Source organism: Salmo trutta, chromosome 1 (assembly GCF_901001165.1).
Source record: "Salmo trutta chromosome 1, fSalTru1.1, whole genome shotgun sequence".
Taxonomy (NCBI): Eukaryota; Metazoa; Chordata; class Actinopteri; order Salmoniformes; family Salmonidae; genus Salmo; species Salmo trutta.
The window spans coordinates 46,043,230-46,067,036 of record NC_042957.1 but is presented as its reverse complement, the minus strand read 5'-3'; the positions used below and the strand labels follow the sequence as shown (position 1 = coordinate 46,067,036).

The 23,807-nt window shown below is 44.3% G+C and overlaps 1 protein-coding gene and 3 non-coding genes across 5 annotated transcripts; all 4 read right to left on the bottom strand.

Annotated features, from left to right (window-relative positions):
* Positions 1–875: 875 nt before the first annotated feature.
* LOC115197212 (importin subunit beta-1) lies at positions 876–21,576 on the bottom strand. Of its 2 annotated transcripts, none has more exons than XM_029758539.1 (22): positions 21,239–21,576; positions 20,111–20,169; positions 16,449–16,631; positions 15,829–16,029; positions 15,447–15,599; positions 15,103–15,171; positions 14,901–14,990; positions 14,470–14,580; positions 13,969–14,070; positions 12,245–12,469; positions 9,103–9,294; positions 8,461–8,591; positions 7,797–7,944; positions 7,461–7,532; positions 6,892–7,036; positions 5,884–5,966; positions 5,442–5,549; positions 4,979–5,122; positions 4,502–4,607; positions 3,897–4,011; positions 3,230–3,391; positions 876–2,835 (listed from the first exon to the last, which is right to left on the bottom strand). In XM_029758539.1, coding segments are annotated over exons 1-22 (2,640 nt in total). In that variant the 5' UTR covers positions 21,279–21,576; the 3' UTR covers positions 876–2,834. The 2 variants fall into 2 exon arrangements, with proteins under 2 accessions (XP_029614399.1, XP_029614407.1); XM_029758547.1 differs by having other exon boundaries at positions 15,112–15,171.
* LOC115147589 (small nucleolar RNA SNORA79) lies at positions 4,197–4,340 on the bottom strand. The gene has a single exon (XR_003866410.1). It is a non-coding gene; the product is annotated as a small nucleolar RNA SNORA79 (small nucleolar RNA).
* On the bottom strand, positions 4,778–4,921 carry LOC115147598 (small nucleolar RNA SNORA79). Its single transcript, XR_003866415.1, has one exon. It is a non-coding gene; the product is annotated as a small nucleolar RNA SNORA79 (small nucleolar RNA).
* Positions 5,661–5,804, bottom strand: LOC115147591 (small nucleolar RNA SNORA79). The gene has a single exon (XR_003866412.1). It is a non-coding gene; the product is annotated as a small nucleolar RNA SNORA79 (small nucleolar RNA).
* Positions 21,577–23,807: the final 2,231 nt, after the last annotated feature.

Sequence of the window (23,807 nt, the reverse complement as noted above, 5' to 3'; positions counted from 1 at the left end):
CTTCAAGATGGAATTTTAACAGTTTCATCACATTTTTACTTAGTTGTGTGCTCTTTGTGACCGTGGTCCTCAGGCCTTTTAGGTGACTGTGTACAACGTCATCAGATGCTGCTCTGCTCATTCCAGGTGTCATCCCTCTCTTCATGGTCAAGTGTAAATTAACCACCCAGTTTATTTCACTATGTGCTATTTAGATGCATTGTATCTCTCTTAGCAAATGTAGCCTTCACAATGAGCCGAGTTTTGCATTTCACCCATTTATAAGGAGTCACATTTCTGTCTAAATCAGCATGGCAGGTTTATGAGACAGCACTGTACCGTTTCAACATTTAAATTGAGTTGTGGGGAAATAAAACCAGCACTTGCAGTTCAGGCAGCTGGGCACTAGAGGTGACCCGATACCTGATAATATATTGTATATGGTAGTTGACAGTGTACTGCACTTCCATGTTTCTTTCCCATAATCCTTAGGATTGGACATCAAGTAATAACACACATCTGTGGTTTGGGTCAACTTCTAACATAGCAGCAATCCTAAATTCTGCTCAGATCAAATGTACTTTGTTTATGGTCCCTGCATTTACATTTACGTCATTTAGCAGACGCTCTTATCCAGAGCGACTTACAAATTGGACTCAGAAGCAGTGCACTATATGGTGAATAAAATGCCAAAATTGTGCATTACTGGCACTTGAAAAATGTATCAACCTGTCACATTAATTTCTGGAGGGACAAGAGTAATTATGGTTCGCTGACTTTCCTTTTAAGCAAGATAGATCATTATTCTACACACGCACACTCAATGCAAGGGTATAAGGGTCAGCAGGCACAAGTGACAGCCATTTACAGAAGAACATTGAAAGGTTACAGTATTAAGTACAATATAGATTTTTATTAGTTTACTAGGTTGGAAATTAAGAAAAAAAAAAGCTCACAATTCTATATTCAAGTTGCAATTCTTAATATCATTTCAACACATGACATGGTGTAAATAGCCAAGCCCATGAGGACAATGTTACACATTCCAAAGTGGTGTGAGGACCAAAGTCACTGCAAAAAATATCCAATCTCAAATCAAATGGAAAACGCCTCATATCCAACACTTATGCATTGGAGAACGTAAACAGTACAAAACAGTGAAGACAAGTTAAATTGAACCCGATTGATTATGCCAATATAGAAAGATACATTTTCTGGAAGTTTCTGGGGATCTCTCGACCAACCTAGTGTTGCCATGGAAACTGAAGTCATCACAGTGCATTACAAACATTTGCAAGAAACAAAAGAAAATACAGACCAAAGTACCAGAACTGCTTGGGGAATGTTTGATATCATTTTATTGTTTCTTTTCATAGCAATGGAAAAATATAACCTTGTACAAACGTAGTCGATTCTCATTTTAACAGCTTGGTGAGTGACCCTTTTCCAACTAAGTGCAGCGAGAAACCAACAAATGGGAACTGAAACAAGCCCAATTCACTAGTTCATGTAGTTCAATAGATTTCTTTCTGAACTACATGCTGTAGGCAAGTGTGTGTTTGCTTGTTGTATTTTACCCTATGACGAGTAGTCTAAATTTGGCACTCGTTTTCTACTCCTTGCTCATCTTAACACTAAGAAGATGTCAAAGTGTTACATGTCAAATGTAGTTATTTTGGAAGTGTTCCCCTAGCCTTGATTGATCCTGATGCACTCAACGCATAAATCCTCACCAATTCTTGTTAACAGGGCTGGCAAGAAAGGGTCTGTTTATCTAGAAGCCCACACTGAAGATGAAGAGAAACAACTGATGCCATTAAAATAAAATAAAAAGGTGAACATTTGTCAGTGATTCTCTTGCAGGAAATAAACACCTTCTTGCCAATTCACTCAGGGTGCTGCCAGTAAGTAATCTACCGAGCCCCCACTGCCCTCTCCCAAACAGCATCAGAAATATATCTTACTGAATTTGCGTCAAGCTTTATTATTTATTTGAAATAACCGGGGGGGGGTAGAGACAGTGAATCCCTTCCCTCACAGACACACACTTCATCATCCAGGCTGGTCAGCTAGCTCCACCCCTGCATCGCTGTGGGGGCTCCGTGCAGGGGCAGGCTGGGGGATATCAGAGAGGCTAGAAGTAGGAGACGAGGGGGGTGGAGACCGCCTGCTCGTCCCCCTCGTTTCATCTTCCTTCAACTCCAGCAGTGATCCTTTAGGCGCATTTCTAACACCCCAAAAGTTTGTATTTTTAAGATTCCGGTTCAGTTCACGTTTGCGTAAAATTGACCAAGTCCACAACCATATAGTGCTTGAAGGAACCCCCCAAAAAATGACAAGGGGAAAAAGGAAGTCTTCCACAGATCGGTCAAAGAGCAAAATAGTCGCGTTCATTCGTAGCATGTTTTGTTTGTATTTTCCCTCAAAAGAAACCACATTTTGGCAGTTTTATTTCTCTGCTCTGGTGATCCTGTTGTAGACTAATATTCGTTTTTTTCAGAAGAGTTCTAGAACTAGCCGGCTACAGCGATCCACGTTTTTGTGTGGAGTCCTTGTCAAGTCAGAATCAGTCCACAGGAGGCCGAAGAAGAAGAGGGTGGCGGGGGGTGGCTAAGGAAGTGGTGGTGGGGGTTCAGGGGTGGGGCGCTGCTGGTCTGCCGGCAACTGCTGGAATTGTACTCAGAAGGTGGTGTGACGTCGATCCTCGCTCACTCTCGCTCTCACTCACACATTCTCAGACACTCATCTCAGCGCACGCTTCACTTCTGCTTTAACTCGGACACGACGCAAAAGACAGAAGAAATTCCAGTGGGGCGTTTTCATTGTTGTCCATCTTATCCCCAAACAGCATGAAATCTGTAGAGGGGAAAAGAGGAAGAAAAGCTTATTAGCTGAAGGAGCCAAAGTCCTGTGTTCACGTGCTCCATGCACATAGAGTGATCCCTCATTAGGCTTCTCCAGTGAAATTCTGGTGACTTTATAGATATCAGAATTGGTCACCAAGTTACACGCTCTATAAATGCTCTTTCATGAAATCACTAATGGTTACAATTTCACACCATCGCCATAATGAAATAAAAAATGGACAAGACTAGCACTTCCTGAATAAGTATTTCCCAATGCAACATTAACTTTTAAACTGTACACCGTTTTATTTTTTATCCCTAGCTATTCCCTTGCAGTTTTGTGACACCCTAGAGGTGCTGTAGGGGTGAAATTCAGTCAGTAGGGCATTAGGTCAGTAACTCACCAGGCCTGGCTCTTGAGCTTGCGCAGCTCCTTGGTGGCCCATGTGGCCAGCGTCTTGGTCTTGGTGGTCTTGGACCTCCGGCCCTCCGTCAGCAGGTCGTTGATGAGGGGCCGCAGCTCCACCAGCTTCATCACGTCCTTCCCAAAGGCCGTGCACAGGTCTCTGAGGAGAGGAAAAAGGGAGAGTCGGACCACATGCAGTACATTTTACGTCACAGGGGAGGGAAAGGGTTAACTAAGCACGTCGCAGGAACAACACTAGTTACATACTGCAAAGAGAAGCGGAGGAACCAGTTTTACATTAGATCGAAGTCGTGTTTCCAGCGACTTGATCAGAGGCCTGCTACCTCAAACAACTCCTTTTCAAGTCTCTTACTGACTGTGTCTGTGCAGGTTTCAGATAAACGCTATTAAACATCAGGGTTTTGAGTACAAGATCTCACAGACCAGACAGGTTTTCCTTAGATCAACAAAAATATATAAAAAATTATAATCAGAATTCATTATGAAGTGTCTTTCATGCCTTGAGATCACCTGCCCTCCTCCATGCATCTTAGCCCAAGCTGCCCCTAACATTTTTACGCTATGTTATACCAAAAGCATCTTCAGTATTATTGCGATCCACAAAGCAAGCCTCACTACCACCGAGATGATCCTAGTTGCCTTACCCTATAAGTCCAGCGGCGTTTGCCACCACGCCGTCAGAGTGGTCCTCGTCTTCAGCGATGTGATGGATGAAGGACAGGATGAACTCCACTCTGGGCTGCACCAGCATCACGTCAGCTACAGGTAGGACAGAACGATGCAACGAAGACAATGTTCAGCGCAATCATGAGAATTAAGACAGAGGTGACAGATGCCCAGTATTCACTCAAAGTTGCCATAATTCTGACGAAGAGGTGATTAAGGGTGCGTGTTAGGAAGTGGCATTTGCCGATTTTCTGACTTCTCAGTGTGCCACAATGTGCAAGTGTTGGGTCCCGCAAAGTCCAGTGTAGACAATGGCAGCCCTGCTACCTCATGAACACTGGGTGAAAGAGACCCTATGTTACTCTGTGACCACCTAAAATCCCAGCTGCCACAGCTCAGAGCAGCGAGAGGAACAGGCGTCAGTGGAAGAACTCCTCAGTCTCTACTGTAAACACTAGTGCAGGAAAATCATACATTTGGCATCTCAAGACACAATATCAATAACATAGTCGGCAAAACAGCAAAATACTAGAGCCACAAAAGCTGTAGATTAGTTATGACAGTGGGAGGATGGCGGACTCACGGTGCACGTTCTCCTGGTCTCCCTTCAGGCCCTGGATGATGCCAGTGTAGGCCTCCAGACAGCCTTCTCGCAGCTCGTTCAGATAGTCCACCATGTCATAGTCCGTCTGCCGGGGGAAGGAACCAACACACACAGCAGGTTAGAGGGACGGAGGACACACAGCGTCAAGGAGGGCAACTGTCATTGTTATCTATTGACCACTATAATACTAATATCCCTAACAAACTCTGGAAGAGGCAAGCTTAACAAGGTTCAACACAAATGCTCAGGGAAGAAACTTGTGGGGTCCCGCAAAGTCCAGTGTAGATAATGGCAGCCCTGCTACCTCATGAACACTGGGTGAAATAGACCCTGCGTTACTCTGTGACCACCTAAAATCCCAGCTGCCACAGCTCAGAGCAGTGAGAGGAACAGGCGTCAGGGTCAAACGAAAAATGGGGATGCCAATGTGGTACAGTGCGTGTCCATCTGTTCTACCTTGTCGACTTGTGCCTGCGACGCCTGCTGCAGCGTGTCCAGGACGATCTCCAGGTACTTCTTGAACTCCCCTCCGATGGCCAGGGCAATGTCTCCGAATGCTGACAGGATCTGGGGCTTCACTGACCGGTGCACATTCTCATTCTGCAGGGGCGACATACACGCCTTTAGTCAGTACTGGTGAAAAACTGCATGAGTATCTACAAGACTTAACCTAACCCATATGAACAAAGACAGCTGGAATCATAACCCCTTTCTTCCCGATAATTTTTTGTTGTTGTTGGTGTCTACGGTCAGCTTGACGCAAAGGCATTTACACGCTTCTACACAGTAACCGATCAACAAAACAGAGGCTGTAAATCTGCAATAAGACTCAAAATGTATGGTCCTGCACATTCCAGTATTGACAAATGGTAGCCATGTCATTACCAACACAGATGGCAGAAAGTAAAGTACAACTCACCCCCAGGTTCTCCAGCAGGAGCTGCATGATCTCGTCGCAGTAAGGCAGGATGTTGGACATCAGGGCTCGGCACAGGTCACACACCAGGCCCACCGCGGCCAGACAGACCTGACAAGGGAGGGAGGGAGGGCGAGTAGTGAAGCTAGGTCAGATAATTGAGTGTTGACTCTCACAGCAAGCATTACTAGAAGGTACTTAGCTACTAAATCAGTGCATTTCAAGTGTGGGGTCCCGCAAAGTCCAGTGTAGATAATGGCAGCCCTGCTACCTCATGAACACTGGGTGAAATAGACCCTGCTTTACTCTGTGACCACCTAAAATCCCAGTTGCCACAGCTCAGAGCAGCGAGAGGAACAGGCGTCAGTGGAAGGGAGAAATATATATATTTTTTTACTTCACGAGATTAATATGATTATAATCCTTGAGAAATCACAGAACCCACTTGATATTCTGCATAATTCTTCAGTCCAATTCCCAGGAAGGGTTTAAAGGCATCCATGTATTTCTGAAAGTCAGCACCCAAAACTGAGGAAGACACATAGAAGACATCACAGAACAACATTGAATATAGTTACATGCACACAAATATTGTGAAGTCAAAATTAAATATGACAATTCGATTTAAATGTTTACATGCTTTGCAAAAACAACAATTTCCCTAATAATCCTGTTTATATGGACATATATAAAATCAGTCTACCTGGTTAGCACTTTGATAAATGCAGAAATTCTTCAATCAAAATCAACGTTACCATAGCGACCATGTCATTTTTGGGAAGCCCATTTGATTCTGAGTTCAGACATATAAAGTTGGTATGTGAAAACTATTTCTAAGATTCATACTTTCAGTTGGCCCAAACTCACTTCACTCGCGCATAAGATGGAGGCTTGAGTTGCTGGTGCTAGCATATGCACCGATCGAATACGCCGCTGGAACACCGATTAAGCCGTTTATATACATCCTAATCTTTCGAAAGATACGTGGTTTTCAGAGCTGTTTTAATTGGCTTATGTTTACTTTGATTGTGACCTTACAGCAATTAAGATAAGCAGAGTAACATGTTTACATGACTAATTCCATACTCTGCCCATTGCCATAACACTGAATTTTTGGTGTGCATGTAAAAATGCTCAGTGAGGTATGCGACACTGGACATGCAACACACCATTTACATACTGTAAGAAGCGTGGAAATCAGTTTCACATTGACCAAGCGGCTGGAAACAGGTCTTAGATAAATCCTATTAAACATTGGGGTTTTGAGTACAAGATTTCTCATCACAGACCAGATACGAGGTTTAACCGCTTAGATTCACATAAACATAATTCATCCTACTAAGTGGGTGGAGGGTGTGAGTAGAAAACGATGTGTGTGACCTAAAACATATTATTTTTAAACACTTTAAAAATGTACCCATCTACCACAGTGTGACTGTTTTAAATGGCTCACCTTCCACCAAGGTTGAGACGGCCATGAGCGCATCCTCCTGTACGCCCCCGGAGCCGGCGGTGTTCTGGAACATTCTGAGCAGGGAGGCCATCACCACGTCTGAGATCTGCAGCGCGTCCTGGTGCTGCACCTTCCTCAGCACATTCTATAGAGAAGTGGGGAGGGAAAGGGTTAACCTAACATAGCACAGGCTAACTTGAACATTGTTTAGCTACTATAAGGAGATGCGGGAAAGAGGAGAACTCCAACCCAGAAGTTGTTTCCTTGCTGGGTGGCCGTCTACGGTACCTTTCCTCATAAAGCCTTCTCCTTTCCTAGTACATTTTAGATCATGTCTGTGCAGATCTCAGATTCTTCCTATTAGTGTCGTCAGGGTTTTCAGTACACAATCTCTCGTCACAGATCAGACGGGTACTAAAAATGTGTATCACTTTTTTTCCTAAGGCTTTAAAAATACTCAAGACAGCTAAATATATTCATGGAACCCCCTAGGTATTCTTCTTCTACCTCTAGTTTGGGGAGGTTGAAATAGTTTGAGGGTCAAACTGAATAAAGTCAGCTCGTCTCACCTGCAGGGTGGCACACAGTAGAGACTGGAGGTCGTTGAACTGAATTCTGTCCGATGTGCTCTGGATGTGAGACTGAGGAGAGAGAGAGAGACAGAGAGAGAGCACATGAAATCAACAGTTCCTTCAATGGGAGTTTATTCAATACAGAGAAGACTCCAAGCAAAATGTCTAATAATTGAAAGTAGGTCTCAGATAAATCCTTAAGTAAACATCAGAGCTTTTCAGAGTAGTGAGTACATGATTTCTCATCACAGACCAAAAAGGTTACCCCCTTTTTTGCCCCCCCAGCCCCCAATCCATCGCTCTCTCCCATGCCTCATCTCTGTTGGGACCCACCTCCATCTGCAGGACCTGCTGCAGGCGCTCCATGATGACCAGGGTGGTCTTCTGCACGGCTGGGTAGCAGTCCTTGGCGCTGTTCTTCACAATCTCCATCAGGGCCTCGTAGGCCGCGCTGCGCAAGTTGTTCTGGTGACCATCCGGCCTGATGAACAAAGAGGGAGAACATTGATTTATTTCACTTCAAATCATTACTATGCAGCAGGAAAACAAAATTACTTGCATTTTATATTATACAGAAAGGTGTGCAATTGTTAGCAAATAATTTGGTGCATTTAAATACATAAACCTGATCGATTTAGGACGACGAGACTGGATAAGAGACTCACAGCCTTCAAAAGGGTATGTACAGCTAAGGGCTTGAAAGGATTTCCTGAGGAAGTGGATTTTAGCACCATTCTACATCTCCAAATGCATTTTTGTCGTTGAAGGCCTCAGATATTGTGGTAGTGGTTATCCATCACATGTTCAGCGTGGTGCATGATTTCTCATCACATACCAGAGTTAGTCTCCAGCTAACTCTAGAAATCCTCCAGACAAAATGTCTAGTTTGACTAGCAAAGTTGAGGTTTCTAAACCTCTACAGTCCTGACAATAGAAGGTGACGTTCCATCCCCCTGTCCTGCTTACCAGTCTACCGTTTCTGGACAGTCCTGCCTACCTGTCTGTAGTTTCTAGGAGTTTCTGGACGATGAGTTCGAAGGAGGAGGAGAGGCAGTAGGTGGCAGGCTCCTCCTGGTCCTCCGCTGCATCTGTGGCTTCGTAAGCAGCTTCCGCCAGGCTGGAGAAGGCCTGAGGGAGGGAGGGAGGGCGGGAAAGGGATGGGAGGGAGGGAGAAGTTGAGGGGATTCATATGAAAACCATGAATCATTATTTTTGGTCCTAAAAATAAATAAATGTCTTTAACAGGTCTCAGATACTGTGGTTAGGGGTTATCCACCACATATTCAGCATGGTGCATGATCTCCCGCCACAGACCTGGCAGTTCTCTCTCAACTACAGATACTTTGATGCAACATATTTCACTCGAGTGTGGTGGACAGATCTAAGGCATCAATTGTAAATGAGCAAGTGGCTTTGTACTGTGCAGTATATTGTTGATGCTTGTGGTGATAATTCTTATCTGTGGGATTAACAAAGTACTACTGCTGCATGTGTGGTGGAGGCCCACAATGGAAATAAGCCGTTGAACGTTTGCCGTTCTCCTCAATTTTAAATGCATTGTATCCACGTGTTGTCGAATTGCGTTTTTAAAAATGGTAAAATGAATCAAATCAAAAAGCGGGTCTAGCTTGTGTCTCACCCAGCAGACGTTGGATGCGACGCGTGGCTCGGCCCCCAGGCCCTCGATGAGGCACTGCAGCAGAGGGGCCAGGTACACCTCGTTGATGGCCGCCTCCGGCAGCAGCTCACAGATCCTGCCCACCGTCCAGGCAGTGGTGTCCCTCACCACAACACTGGGGTCCTTCATCAGCTCAATCAGCGTGGGCATTGCCTGGGAGGGGAGAAACAACAGCAGACTGGTCATTAACCCCGGTAGTGTCAATGAGCAGGGGGGGGGGGGCGACACATGAAGTCTCCTCATTTAAGAGCGTTGAGATTCTATGAAAAGCGCTATAGAAATGTAATAAATGATCATTTATTCATTATTAAGTACTGTTAACCAGGGTTCAAGAGTAAACAGACCGGCATGGATGGCGGAGAAAGGAAGGTACTGTTAATATAATAGTATTCAGGTGTAGCGAGAGAGGCATGGGCTGGAAGGAGAGGGAGGGCAGTGGACAAGATTTTACAACAGTAGCATCTGTCAAATATGACAAACAGGGAAAGGGGCCACCAGGGATTGTCACAGAGCCTCTACAGAGTAGGGCTGGGAATTGCCAGGGACCTCACGATATGTTATGTACTACGATTCTAAATGTATTGCGATTTGATAGTGATTTTATTGCGATTCGATGTTCCAAACACATTGTTGAACATATGTCTGCTGCAGATGGACAAGAGAGCCACGAGAAAATGAGTTTCAGTCATGGAAATAAAAGTGATGACAACAAATTGGCTTCCTACATAAAAAGATGAACAAGCTATGAAGGAAAAACACAGGAGTTTTGGTGCAGGAACTGCCAACTAGCCCCCCCAAAAAATATGGCAATATCGTCAAAACAATACGAGTTATCAAAAACAACATTCCGATGTGTAACTGTCAATTCCCCCCCATAACTACTACAGAGTATGTCTAAATCCAGCTTTACTGAACCTGTCTGTGCAGGTCTCAGATAAATCCGATTTAAACATCAGGGTTGTCAAGGGTTTTGAGTAAAATCTTTTTCATCACCGACCAGATACAAGGTTTTATACTGCCTTATTAGATTCACGGTTTACAACGGAAACAAGATTTTATATAACGTCAGGTAGTCCCGTGTCAGTTCTTTTGAATTTGGTGCCTAGTGAATGACAGGTTCCCTCTCTGATTATGGACACTTACACAAGCTTATCACTAGCTCACTCTGAGACAAGCACCCACTTCAGTTCACAGTTCAGTAGGGCTGGGGGTCAAGGATTGGGCCATAGTCTGTATCCAAAATGGCACCCTATTCCCTACATAACGCATTACTTGTGTCCCGGTAGAAAGTAGTGCACCAAATAGGGAGCCATTTGAGACGCAGCCATACACACAGCCACGAAAGAACATGGTGGTTCAGCTGATACCGCCTCCTCAACAGCCTCTCCAGTCCACCCTGCTTGTGAATGAACAAGTCTGTAAATACCCAATCACCCTGGCAACAACTTAGGGTAGATTGTGGTTCATCTAAAGATTAACTGAAACTTGCACATAGCTTCATTATTAACCATAAGAGAGTTTAACACCACACAGAAAAGACAATGCATTATCCAATGGGCGTGCAACACAAGGAAACTGAGAAATGCTTGCAGCCTAGAGATAATGACCTTTACAACAGATACATTACTTGGCCACAAGCAATTCTCTTCCTTGCTCGACACACCCATCAGACGGTGGATTGTTAGTATGCATGTTAGTCTATGCTGCTGTGAAACTCCACTGAAACTTCCCCTTGGGAAAATGGGTAGTATCAGTAAGTAGGTATCATTATACAGAGGTAGCTGGTGTGGCCTGCATGACAAGGGGTTTGAGCTGGTTGGGCCATGCCTTAGCGATGTGCAGTTCGCGAACGATTCGTTCTTTTTAAACAACTCTTTTTACTGACTCGAGACGCATGATTTTTTCCCCCCCGAGTGACTGGTTCACTTTATTCTTTCGTTTTGACCCGCTTGTACTGGCCGCAGCGAGTCCTACCTACAGCAGGATCAATACACGCTTCTCCGGCTCAGCGGATCCAGAGACGTGCTCCAACCACCAACCATCGGTCATACGCGCACAGGGAAATAGATCATAAGCATCGAGAAGAAAAATACATGTTTACAACTGATAATTGATCGCATGGTGCAAGAATGACTGCAATTAATTGATTATTGAATGTCATTGACGACGCTTGTTTTTTTTTTTCTTCTTTTGAACCAGAGCTTCTGCTCAACAAACTGAAACTCTAGAACTATTCTTTCTGGGGGCTGCAGTTTGAACATTGTGCTCGTCACCCTAACGGGAGACATTTAAGGATTGCATTCCACCAAGAGTCGTTCATAATCTCGTCCGGTTGGAGACACAACCTTACCTCGTTTCAAATGAATAAAGAAATAATCTTATTTGTGTGCCTAGCAATCAACAAACGTACATTGTTTAAAATCACAGTTTCACATGTCTCAATCACAAATGACAGCTCCAGATGTGAACAAGAGGCTTGTGGAATCATGACTTGAGTTTTCAGTTCATCGTTAACCAGTCGGGGGGGGGGGGTCCTGCGTGCTCTGGGCATTACTGACTCAAATGAACAAAAGGAGTCGAACGAGTCGACAAGATCCCGAGTCAGTCAAAAGAGCCAAACATCCCATCCCTACTATGCCAAGAATTTCCTAACAGATGGTCAAGACTCCTCTTCTATCTGATATGTTAGCTGCTGGTTGAGATCATAATATGGTGGTGATCCGTTTATGGCCTGTCTTCATGTCTAATAAAAAGCATGACCTGGCGCACACCCAGAGAAAATTATTTTGTGTAGAGGTGCTGACTAATGACGAATAAACTAAGATATTAAAATAGTCGCACACTATATTAGATATATAAAACACCCAGTCATTTATTGGGTAAACCAACATTTTGGCATCACTGTGCCTTCTTCAGGGTAATGTCTTGAATGCTTGAACCAGGTTATGTAGACAAAGACTACAATTAGTGCAACCAATGGCAATAGTGAGGGGTGTGTCATAATTATTAGGTTAATTAGAATGAATTGAGCGAAACCGTTACAAGAATAGCTTACAAGCACGTTGAATATGTCTTCATGTCTAGATTTGGTGAAGTTAGTCACCTGAATGACGAGGGGTTTGAGCTGGTTGAGCTCGGGCCCCTCCAGGATGGAGCCGAAGGCCATGACCGAGGCGTCGCGGTAGCGCCAGTCGGGGTGCTTGATGTGCTCCTTGATGAAGGGCAGCACGTGAGGCACCACGTCGTCCTCGCAGCACGTGGCCAGCAGCATCAGGCACACGCCCGCCGCCTTGCACGGGTTCCAGTCGTCATCGTCGTCGTTCTCGTCCTGAGGAGGAAGCGAGAGGGGTGAATGAGAGGAGACACATTTACATGAAGCGTTATGACATTGAGAAAAGGAGGGATAAAACCAATGTCTATTGACAGAGGAAAATAGAAGGGGGGAAGAGGGAAGGAGAAGTATGAAAAGGAATCTATACTGGACTTAGGAGAGGTGAGAGGAAAGACATTTGCATAAAAAGGTATGCCGGGAGAGATGACCCGATTGTGTAGAGGGGAAGGAGACCCAAAGGAAAAGGCATACATTTACATGAACAGGTACCTATAGCATATCAACATGGACATTCTGCACAAAAGGACACACAAAATAACAGATATCAACACAAAGGACAGACCAAATGGGACACACAAATTCAGCTAGACAAGTACAGAGTGTCTCATTAAAGCCCCTAATAGATAGACTGGGGTGGCACGTAGAGAAATCTTCACACCTCCCTGCTAGACTTCACTTGGTACACTTGTACTTATTATAGAATGGGTGGTAGCAGTAGAACAGAGTCTTCCTGGGGGACTATCAACTATTTTGTATCTGTGGTATTAGACACAAAATGGTGGCGCCTGGATGGGTGAGGAGCCCCCCCCCCCCCCCCCAATACGGGCTCCCGAGTGGCGCAGCGGTCTAAGGCACTGCATCTCAGTGCTAGACGCGCCACTACAGACACCTTGGTTCAAATCCAGGCTGTATCACAAACGGCCACGATTGGGAGTCCCATAGCACAATTGGCCCAGCGTCGTCCGGCTTTGGCCAGTGTAGGCCGTCATTGTAAATAGGAATTTGTTCTCAACTGACTTGCCTTGTTAAATAAAGGTTAAATTAAAAATACACGTCTGCAGGTCTCATATTGTGGTAGGGGTTATCCATCACATGTTCAACGTGGTGCATGAATTCTCATCACAGACCAGACAGGTCTTCCCAAGATTAAGGATTCTGCCAGCTAAAGGCATTAGTGTTGTACAGAGATTTTAATACCAGCAAATGATTCACCCATATCCTTATCAATCAGTTTCTGTCTCACTCTACAGGATCATTCTAGGTTATAAAGGTATTATGGATGGACGTTTTAGTGTCTCTGGCTGACATTAAATCATGTAGAGTCACCACCGCTGCCCTGGTCTCCAAGGACAAACTGGGTGGGGATGCCTTCACTTCCACTGGCTGGCTTACCCTGTCCGGGTAAAGTTTCAACACCCTGTGGCTGGCATTTTTCACATGCTTCACATTAATCCAAATCTGTTTGGTTGATTTCTCCCTCCGCCAACCTCATTATTAACATTGTTTCACTTAGAATTGTGTGTGGACCGTGTTAGCTAGGCTGGGCTGTGAACTGAAAGGAATCTTGCCTTGTGTTAAACACTAAAAACTGCAGACAAATGTGTGGTGTGTACAGACGCTTCACTTGAATTGTGTCTATCAAATCTGTGCCCTAATGTGTAACGAAGAGGATAACGAGGTGTAAAATGACTGGCGCGGGCGCGTCTCTTGGGTACCTGCTTGGTGAGTGTCTGGGTGAGGATGGGCACCAGGTATTGCAAGGCTCCTTTGGCATAGAACTTGCTGGTGTGCTCCGGGGGCCGGCCCTGCTCCGATGCCTGGGGAGAGAGAGATATGTACCAAATTTAAGAGGAATATTTGCCTTTTGGTTGTTGTGCAACTCTCCATTGTATGCATTTTGCGTCTAAAATAAACTCCCTCGAGGTAAGGGTGTCAGCTTAATGGCTGACTAATGGTGTGATAACAAAATAACAAGGTAGGTCAAGGTCTCAGATAGTGGTAGGGGTTATCCATCAGGCGTTCAGCGTGGTGCATGATTTCTCATCACAGACCAGACAGGTGAGCTATATCGTCACTCAGCAACACGGCGACCCTTTCTGGTGTTATAATATATAAAACATGTGTACATTTACATTCGTTGGCTGCAGTGTTGCCTTGTGTTTAGTTAATCGAGTTAAAACACGTTTGAAAGTGTGTGTGGGGTGGGGGGGGCTCACCTCAGTCGCTTCAATGGCCAAATCCATCTCCTCGTCGCACACGTTCGACCAGAACTCGATTCCTTGTAAGGCAACTTCATCAATGTCACTTTTCATGGCTTCTATTGTGATCTGTTCGGGGGAGGACAGAGACCAAGGGGGGGGGGGGGTCAGGATGTTCATTTTAAAGGAGCGTCCTTGATACAGACTACTGGCCTTGGTGTCCATGCAGGTCTCAGATATTGTCGTAGGAGTTACACATCAGGCTTTACAGCGTGGTGCATTATTTCTCGTCACAGACCAGACAAGTGGTCAACAAGCGACGCTACAATATCAGTAACTGATAAAGTCCAAGACCTTGTTTGGAGTTCTGCCTTAAGTTCTTCCGAAAGAAATAGAAGCACATCTAAAGACCACAGAGAAAGACCAAGTTGCTGCATGGGCGTGCTTACCGCAAACAGTGCCGGGCCCATATACGTTTCCATGTACTGATAATACAAAGACATTATCTTCACCAAGTTCTGTAAGGCAGCCACTCGTACCTGTGGGAGACAGACATTGCATTTCACCAACATTGGTTAAGAATATGATTATTGGCTGAAAGCATGGAATAAATGTGCCAAAAAAGGTTTTAAATAGAAAAGAGAAACTCACGATACTCACTCTGGTGTCTGGGCACTGTGTGGCCTCACAGACGACTTGCATTATAAAGTGTCTCTCCGTCTGGAAAACACAGACCCATTCACTGTTATGACAGGCCCATAGACAAAGCATTCAAAACCCAACCTTGTGTGCAGGTCTCAGATATTGTGGTAGGGGTTGTCCATCACACGTTCAGCGTGGTGCACGGTTTCTCATCACAGACCAGATACTTAAGTCTATAAACAAGCTGAGATTTGTGGGGTCACATTTTTGGGGTCACATCATGCAGCAAAGGAGGAACTTAAACACTAATATAGTGGGACACAGGCAGGGCGGGGCAGGAGACACAAACATACCTCTTTGTCGAAGTTGGCTTTGGTGAACTCCAGTGAGTTGAGCAGCGCGTTGGTGGCAGCCAGCTTGACGTTGTTGCTGGGCTCCTCCTTCCTCATGCCCTGGATGATGGCTGTCAGGATCTGGTTGGCGTTGTCCTGCAGCTGCTCAGGGTCCTACAGTACAGGGGAGGAGAGAAGACAGTTGTTCATGGAAGTTAAGTCTGCTCTGCAGCGAAACATGCACTGAAAAACAAAGAAACCAATTTAGTCTAGGTTCGATTTTGGAATCTTGTCTTTGTGCAATTGAGGACACAACGTCACAAGTTTCATATTACAGTAGATAGATTGAGGTTATAACCACTGTATCCTCATGTGCGCAAGTGTGTGTGCCAGGGGCACTCACTATGTCCTGGCAGATGTATCCAATGGCCTCCAGGGTGGACTCCTTCATGTGCTCAGTGCTGCTGGGGTCCGTCACGTTGGCCACCAGCTGGGGAATGAGCTCGGGCCACTGGGTGACGGGGATCTCTGCGCAGGCGATGCCAGCCACGCACTGGGAGGCCGAGCTGGGCCGGTACGTCTCCGTGCCCAGGGTCTGCAGAACCTGGAGGGGAGTGAAAGGAGGGGGGGTTTAGAGGTGAATCAACTGGTGCATTTGGCTGGGTGAAGCCAAGTGAGACAGAGGACATTGGTTCTTATAGGAGCCAAGGGCTTAAGTCAAATAAGTCATTTGGCTGGGTAGGTCTCTTCAGTTAAATTATCTTTTGGGGGGGGGGGGGGGGGGGGTCAAAGAGTAATCAACTTTAGCACCTGGGTCCTCTTTTCCCCCAGGGGATATTTGAATGAAATGATTGTCCCTGTGTAACCCACACTGTCACTTAACAAAGCCATAAGAGGCTTTAATACACTTCAATCCCAGGGGAGGGGATGGGTGGGGGGCCAGGAGACCACATAAAAACCAAAGTATAAAAAGAAAGTATAAATAAATCTGAACTAAGAGGTAGAAGAGGAGTTTCTCCTTACAAAGTTCTTGATCTCCCTCCGGGCGTTGGCGTCGATGGCAAGCCATCTCTGCTGGTAGCGTGTCTTTACGTCCGGGTCTTTGGAGGTGAGTGAGTTCTTCACCTGCAGCCCTGCGGCCACGCGAGCCACCTGGGTGTTGCCAGGGTTGGCGAGCACCTTGGAGAGCTCCACCAGGAACGTGGGCTGGAGAAAGGGAGAGTGGGTGGGGAGAGTTTTTAAAATGTATTTTTACAAAATCAGGCCATAAGATGGTAGTGGTTTAGTAAAACACTGGTAAGAAAAAAAATGTGTCATCACCAGTCCTAGGCATGAGTAAGATTTCACTGCAGTGATTCTGAACAGTGTTCAACAGTTACATTCAGCAACTGAAGGATGTAGGAGGCTAGTAATCAATCAAAAGACATGACGGAGCAGGTTTGTATGCAACAGCAAAACAATTGACACTAAATTCCATTCATGCTGCAGTCAGTGAGTGGCAGCAGCGGGCTCCACAAATCTCTTTTGATCCATGTGTGGTTGTTTTAAATCAGATCTGTAATGCGTTTGTTTGTGTAACCAAAACAACAAACTGCTAAATTCATTCAGGTCCTGGTAAGTTGTTTAGGTCTCTGTTTTACATACACAGTGCCTTTGGAGAGTATTCAGACCACTTGACTTTTTCTTACATTACAGCCTTATTCTAAAATGGATTAAAAAGATATCCTTAGCAATACCCCATAATGACAAACTGAAAACAGGTTTAGACATTTTTGCAAATTTAAAAATAAACAGAAATACCTTATGTACATAAGTATTCAGACCCTTTGCTACAAGACTCAAAATTGAGCTCAGGTGCATATCCTGTTTCCATTGTTCATCCTTGAGATGTTTCTACAACTTGATTGGAGACCACCTGTGGTAAATTATTTTGATTGGACATGATTTGGAAAGGCACACACCTGTCTATATAAGGTCCCACAGTTGACAGTGCATGTCAGTACAAAAACCAAGCCATGAGGTCAAAGGAATAGTCCATAGAGCTCAGACAGGATTGTGTCGAGGAACAGATCTGGGGAAGTGTACCAAAAAATGTCGGCAGCATTGACGGTCCCCAAGAACACAATAGCCTCCATCAATCGTAAAACGGAAGAAGTTTGGAACCACCAAGACTCTTCCTAGAGCTGGCCGCCCGGCTAAACTGAGCAATCGCGGGAGAAGGGCCTTGGTCAGGGAGGTGACGAAGAACCCGATGGTCACTCTGATGAGCTCTAGAGTTCCTCTGTGTAGATGGGAGAACCTTCCAGAAGGACAATCATCTCTGCAGCACTCCACCAATCAGGCCTTTATGGTAGTGACCAGACGGAAGCCACTCCTCAGTCAAATGCACATGACAGCCCGCTTGGAGTTTGCCAAAAGGCACCCAAAGGACTTTAAGACCATGAGAAACAAGATTCTCTAGTCTGATGAAACCAAGATTCAACTCTTTGGCCTGAATGCCAAGCCTCACATCTGGAGGAAAGCGGGCAACATCCCTACAGTGAAGCATGTTGGTGGCAGCATCATGCTGTGGGGATGTTTTGCAGCAGCAGGGACTGGGAGACTAGTCAGGATCGAGGGAAAGATGAACGGAGTAAAGTACAGTGAGATCCTTGATGAAAACCTGCTCCAGAGCACTCAGGAGCTCAAACTGGGGCTAAGGTTCACCTTCCAACAGGACAACTACCATAAGCACACAGCCAAGACAACGCAGGAGTGGCTTTGGGACAAGTTTCTGAATGTCCTTGTGTGGCCCAGACAGAGCCCAGACTTGAACCTGATCGAACATCTCTGGAGAGACCTGGAAATAGCTGTGCAGCAACGCTCCCCATCCAACCTGGCAGAGCTTGAGAGGATCTGCAGAGAAGAATGGGAGAAACTCCCCAAATACAGGTGCGCCAAGCTTGTCGCGTCATACCCAAGAAGACTTGAAGCTGTAATCGCTGCTAAAGGTGCTTTAACAAAGTACTGAGTAAAGGGTCTGAATACTTACATATGTGATTTCAGTTTTTTTTAAATATAAATTAGCAAAAATATCTAGAAATCTGTTTTTGCTTCGTCATTATGGAGTATTGTATGTAAATTGCTGAGCGAGAAAAACAAAGCTATAACAATGTGAAAAAGTCAAGGGGTCTGAATACTTTCCATTAGTAACTGTATACTCTGCTTTGTGACCAATTTTAGCTGTAAGAGTTCATATGTGACACCTATTCCAGATCATCCCATTAGTGGGGCCTATGAGGTATCAAGTGTTTAGCTTGGTGTCACTATCTAGGCTTTCTGGAGATTAAAAATGTATGTCCAAATACTTAGAGTAGGAGAAGAAATCTCTATGTCCCTTTAGCTGATGGATTAAAAGACATAGGGTTTAATCATAATGCGGTCTTTAATGATAATGAAGGACAGGAGGGCACCACAAAAGAAGGCCATTTAGCAACACATGTACCATGACATCTTCTGACTACTGATTTGGGTCAAACTCCCTTAATAGTTTTTCATCTGCCTAGCCAATTATGTGACTGATCATTAACAGAGCTGCACAGCCCAGCAAACAAAGCCATGGTGCCTTGCAGTTAAGAGTGTTGGGCCAGTAACCAAAAGTTTGCTGGTTCGATTCCCTGAGGCAACTAGGTAATAAAAAAATAATAAACATCTACCAATGTGCCATTTGAGCAAGGCACGTAACCCTAACTGCTCCTGTATGTCTGCTAAATAACTAAAATGTAAAATATATTTATATTATTTTGACTTGAAAAAAGCTACATAAGGAAGTGTGGTCAAATAAAACAAGAGATTACACAATCCAAGTTTAGCTTTTGCCTACCCTGCAGAATATATAACTTGTATATATTGCACAATAGTCTAGCACGAGAAAGGTTAAGTGGCAGATGTACACCTTGCATAAACTAGCTTTTTTTTTTTCACTGACCAAAATAGTTATCATAGCATACACACAAGCAGACTCATATTTCAAAGCTAAATAGCTATGCAAAAATGTAGTTCAATGACAGATGCCTTGATCACGCCTTACTTCCTCTTCTCTAACCAGCTAGCTACACCCTCTTTCGTTTTCTACTCCAAAAATGCAATGGACATCTGTCAGGGGGAGGAGTGCTCTTGCTCACTAGTAAAAGCCTATCAGGCAGCTTTCCGGTTAACTATTAGTTACATGAATAGCATACTGAATCAAATGCAGCTATAAGATTACAACATGTTAGCCACATGTGTCCATATCAAAACAGGGTAATCCGCCCTGCTATCATCAGTGTACTCGTTTTTCGATGCCGGGGTTATACTGCTCAAGTGAAATTAATCTGAATGAATACACAATAAAAATAAATCACTGAAAACGTAAATTTGGCGAAATGTTGTTAGTGCCAAGTGATCATGCCAAGGCACTGGATTCCAACAATGGTGTAGCTGGTGTGTTAGCTAGCTAACGTGGGTTAATGCTAGGTCTCCATTCATTCGCGAAAGCTGAGGTGTGTGACGCTGCTGCCATAATGTTGAGATGGAGGAAGAAGGGCCCAGTTGAAAACGCCGGCAATTCAATTCAATGCGCTCATGCCCTGTGTTTCTGGCGCCAGACCTGAATGTGACCGGAATATATTATCCGTCTAACTGATAAAATGTGTAGTTATACAAACCAAATTCTCAATTGCCGCCTGCTCCAGAAACTTCTGTGCCGCCTCCAGTTCATTTCGATCTGAGGGGGCGAGGGAGAAAATGTGAGCGTTATACTATGCGAATAGCTAATGCACTTGCTAGTTAGCTACAATATGAAGCAGCAAAGTTCTGTTAGCATGCATCTGCAATTCCTACATTGCCTAGCTAGCTAGAACGATTAGCTAGCTAGGCTACCACGATTACTTAGCTAACATTAGCTAGTATGTACAGTGCGCACCAGTGATCACATTCACTGCTGCTGCGATAATTGGGAAATCTACTTGGGAAATTGTGGGTGTACATTTCCTGATGCGAGATTAGTTCGTTAACTAGCTAAATTAAATAGCCAATTTATCAAGCCTTACTAGTTAGATAGGTGACCCATGTCATGCAACACGCTGGCTACCGGGGATGCTATGCTCACTAGCGGATAGCTACTAGAGGCCAACGATTAAGTTAGCCATCGAGCTAACCAACTCGTATCAAACTATTAAGCTAACGTAGTTCGCTCTAGATGTTACATCACCACGGGCAATGTACAACTGTTTACTTCACTAGCTAGTGTATACGGCCTAATAAAGGTTTACATGATCGAGTCCAGGCCTTTTCTATTTTTTTTCTCACATCGGCACACCATGCACATGCTAGTTAACAGTACTTGGATAGTAATCTTTAAAGTTAGCGGGCGTGCAAGGCAGGGCCGATTTAGTTGCACATGAATGGCTAGTTAGCCAAGTTAATTGATAGGTAACTATACGTATCAAACCAGTAAAAATATCACATCAAAATGACCAACTATGTGGGTGACAACTTTCTCAACGGATAATACATTTTGACAACTGGCAGCTCTGTCAATGCCGCCCAGATTGAACTATTAACAGTGCTAAAAGTTAGCATGTTAGCGAATTCACCACAGAAGCCGCATCCGCAGAGTGAGTAGGCCGTAACATTAGCAGCCTAGTTAGCCGACTGCTAGGCATTTCCCTCCTCCCTTTTTCTGATATAACTTTCACTCGTTATCGTTATCAAATACAGATATGTCAAGTTGCTGGGCCTAAACTCTTCACATAGCAAATGTTAAAGATAAGTATATGGAACTGTATAATCACCTGGAGAGACAGTTTTTTCGAGGATTGTTATCAGCTCCATTCTGTCCCAACCACTCTACACAGAAGTCGCTTGCTAGTTAGATTGCCGCGCACAACTCAACCCCGGATTATATTTCTTCAGTGTTCAACCAAAGTAACAAGACCGTGGATAAATCAATGAAAGCCGGTGAGAAAAACATACACGCCCAGTATCCCCCAGCCGATTAGTTTACTCTGGATATGCGCTAATTCCAAACGCTGAACCTGAAAAAAAATGGTTTAAGCAGCAATGCCGCTTGTTCATTCTGTGTTGTCGGGAGGGAAAGGGCCTTGCTCGACTCCCGCGGAAGGATATCACGCGCCGCTTCTATGAAAAAAGAAAAGAAGAAAAAAAACTCCTCCCTATCTTCCGCGCGAGCGCGTTTTCATGTGCGCACACCTTTTCTGGACCTAAAACATATTCATTTTTAATCAAAACTTGACGATTGTTCAAATAGGTAAAGTATTAGTCAACTGTTGTATAATTGTTGTCTAAGTTGTAACTTTGATGTCCTGTATTTAATCAACCATAAAATGATCTGACTTCTCAATAAATTCAAAACCAAATGTGGAGTGGACAAAATGGCTAGCTAGCCTAATGTAATGACATTTAACCGTCATTTCAGTTGGTACAACTCATGTATGTATCTCAGTAATCCCCCTATACTTTTATGTACTGCCGATAACTTTTAATTTCCAATGAACGTGATGGAAATAAGCCATGGAAGAGTGTAATAATAATAATAATAATTGTTCAAAGTTCAAATAAATCGTCCATTAGCCTGCCATCCAGGGCACTTTTGATTTGGTCAGTGATAGTCTTGGTTGATTTGTCACAGCTGCCCTGTGACAGTCGGTTTGTGCACCTGTACACTAACTGATAGCAGCTACATTTTATGGAACGCCGTTTGGGTCTTTGCGTGTCAAAAAAGATGCACGTCAAATAACACTATTTTACGCATTAAATACGCTTTTAATTTGACACGTCAAATAACAGTTGTATTATAGAATGTTGTGTGTTCTGAATTTACACGTGCAAGCCAAGCGCCACCACTACTATCAGTAGCACTGTCAAAGCTGTACAAAAAAAGTCAGCAAACAACTGCCACTAACGATGTGTTTACAATACCGCTTTGGCAATAAAGCATTATTTGTTCGACCGCAACTTCTGGGGTAGCTAGCCAGCTTTAGCTTGGTACCTAGCTAGCACCAATACAACCAGCCTGAAAACAATGACCAGTAGAAACTGCTGTCATTTTCATTATTCTTAGTAATGATTTAGGAATCCTTGTAAGTATTATCTAGGTAGCCACTTGTTGTTCGCCTATTAAAATTCAACTTCAGTTCATGAAAATAAATAGTTAGCCAGCTACTTAACCCTGTTGCCCAAAGCTAACGTTATAAGCAGCCAGCTAGCTTAATCTGTCTAGTGATGCTCGACCGGACCGGGTTGTGTTGTGAAGCTAGCCACAATAAGGATTAGGCACAATAGTGGAATGTGCGGTTTGTCTTCAAAATAAAAGTACCTATTTGAAAGTGATGCAGAAGGTTACAATTGGTGGAATCATGCCATATTTAGTCAAGATCATGTTAAACAAGGTTGGAATGTGAAGCAATGAAATGGGGTATCATTCATATTACACAGTACAGCTTTACCCAAGGATTGGGGATCAATTAAATGGGGTATCAGTCTACTCAATACCCAATATATTTTTTTCCCAACGTCCTCCTCCGAGTTATCAAACTCCTAAACATCCACACATTTTTCCTCGGGAATAGTGTTCAATACACATGGGTTGACAATACATGTGGCTCAATTCACAGTTGTTTCAGAGTCCTGCAATAAGAGATACTACGCTAATGTTCTCTGGGTGTCGCACTGAGCTAAAGGGTAGAGCTGAAAGCGGGACTCTAACCCGGAAGCTTATAAGAAATCCCACTATGCCCTCCGACGAACCATCAAACAGGCAAAGCGTCAATACAGGACTAAGATCGAATCGTACTACACCGGCTCCAACACTCGTTGGATGTGGCAGGGCTCGCAAACTATTACAAACTAAAAAAGGGAAGCACAGCCAAGAGCTACCCAGTGACACAAGCCTACCAGACGAGCTAAATTACTTCTATGCTCATTTCGAGGCAAGTAACACTGAAACATGCATGAGAGCATCAGCTGTTCCGGACGACTGTGTGATCACGCTCTCCGCATCCTATGTAAGACCTTTAAACAGGTCAACATTCACAAGGCCGCAGGGCCAAATAGATTACTAGGACGTGTACTCCGAGCATGCGCTGACCAACTGGCAATTGTCTCCACTGACATTTTCAACCTCTCCCTGTCTGAGTCTGTAATACCAACATGTTTCAAGCAGACCACCATAGTCCCTGTGCCTAAGAAGACTTAAGGTAACCTGCCTAAATGACTACTGACCCGTAGCACTCACATCTGTAGCCACGAAATGCTTTGAAAGGCTGGTCATGGCTCACATCAACACCATTAACCCAGAAACACTAGACCCACTCCAATTTGCATACCACACCAACAGATCCA

What these genes read in the sequence shown, in the direction of transcription:
- LOC115197212 (XM_029758539.1), bottom strand. Translation starts at nt 21,278, where the DNA reads ATGGAGCTGATAACAATCCTCGAAAAAACTGTCTCTCCAG. An exon ending in AGCAGGTCCTGCAGATGGAG is followed by an intron (nt 7,533 to 7,796) that starts GTGGGTCCCAAC and finishes CTCTCTCCTCAG; the next exon opens with TCTCACATCCAGAGCACATC. An exon ending in CGCAGGCACAAGTCGACAAG is followed by an intron (nt 4,608 to 4,978) that starts GTAGAACAGATG and finishes TTCCCCCGGCAG; the next exon opens with ACGGACTATGACATGGTGGA.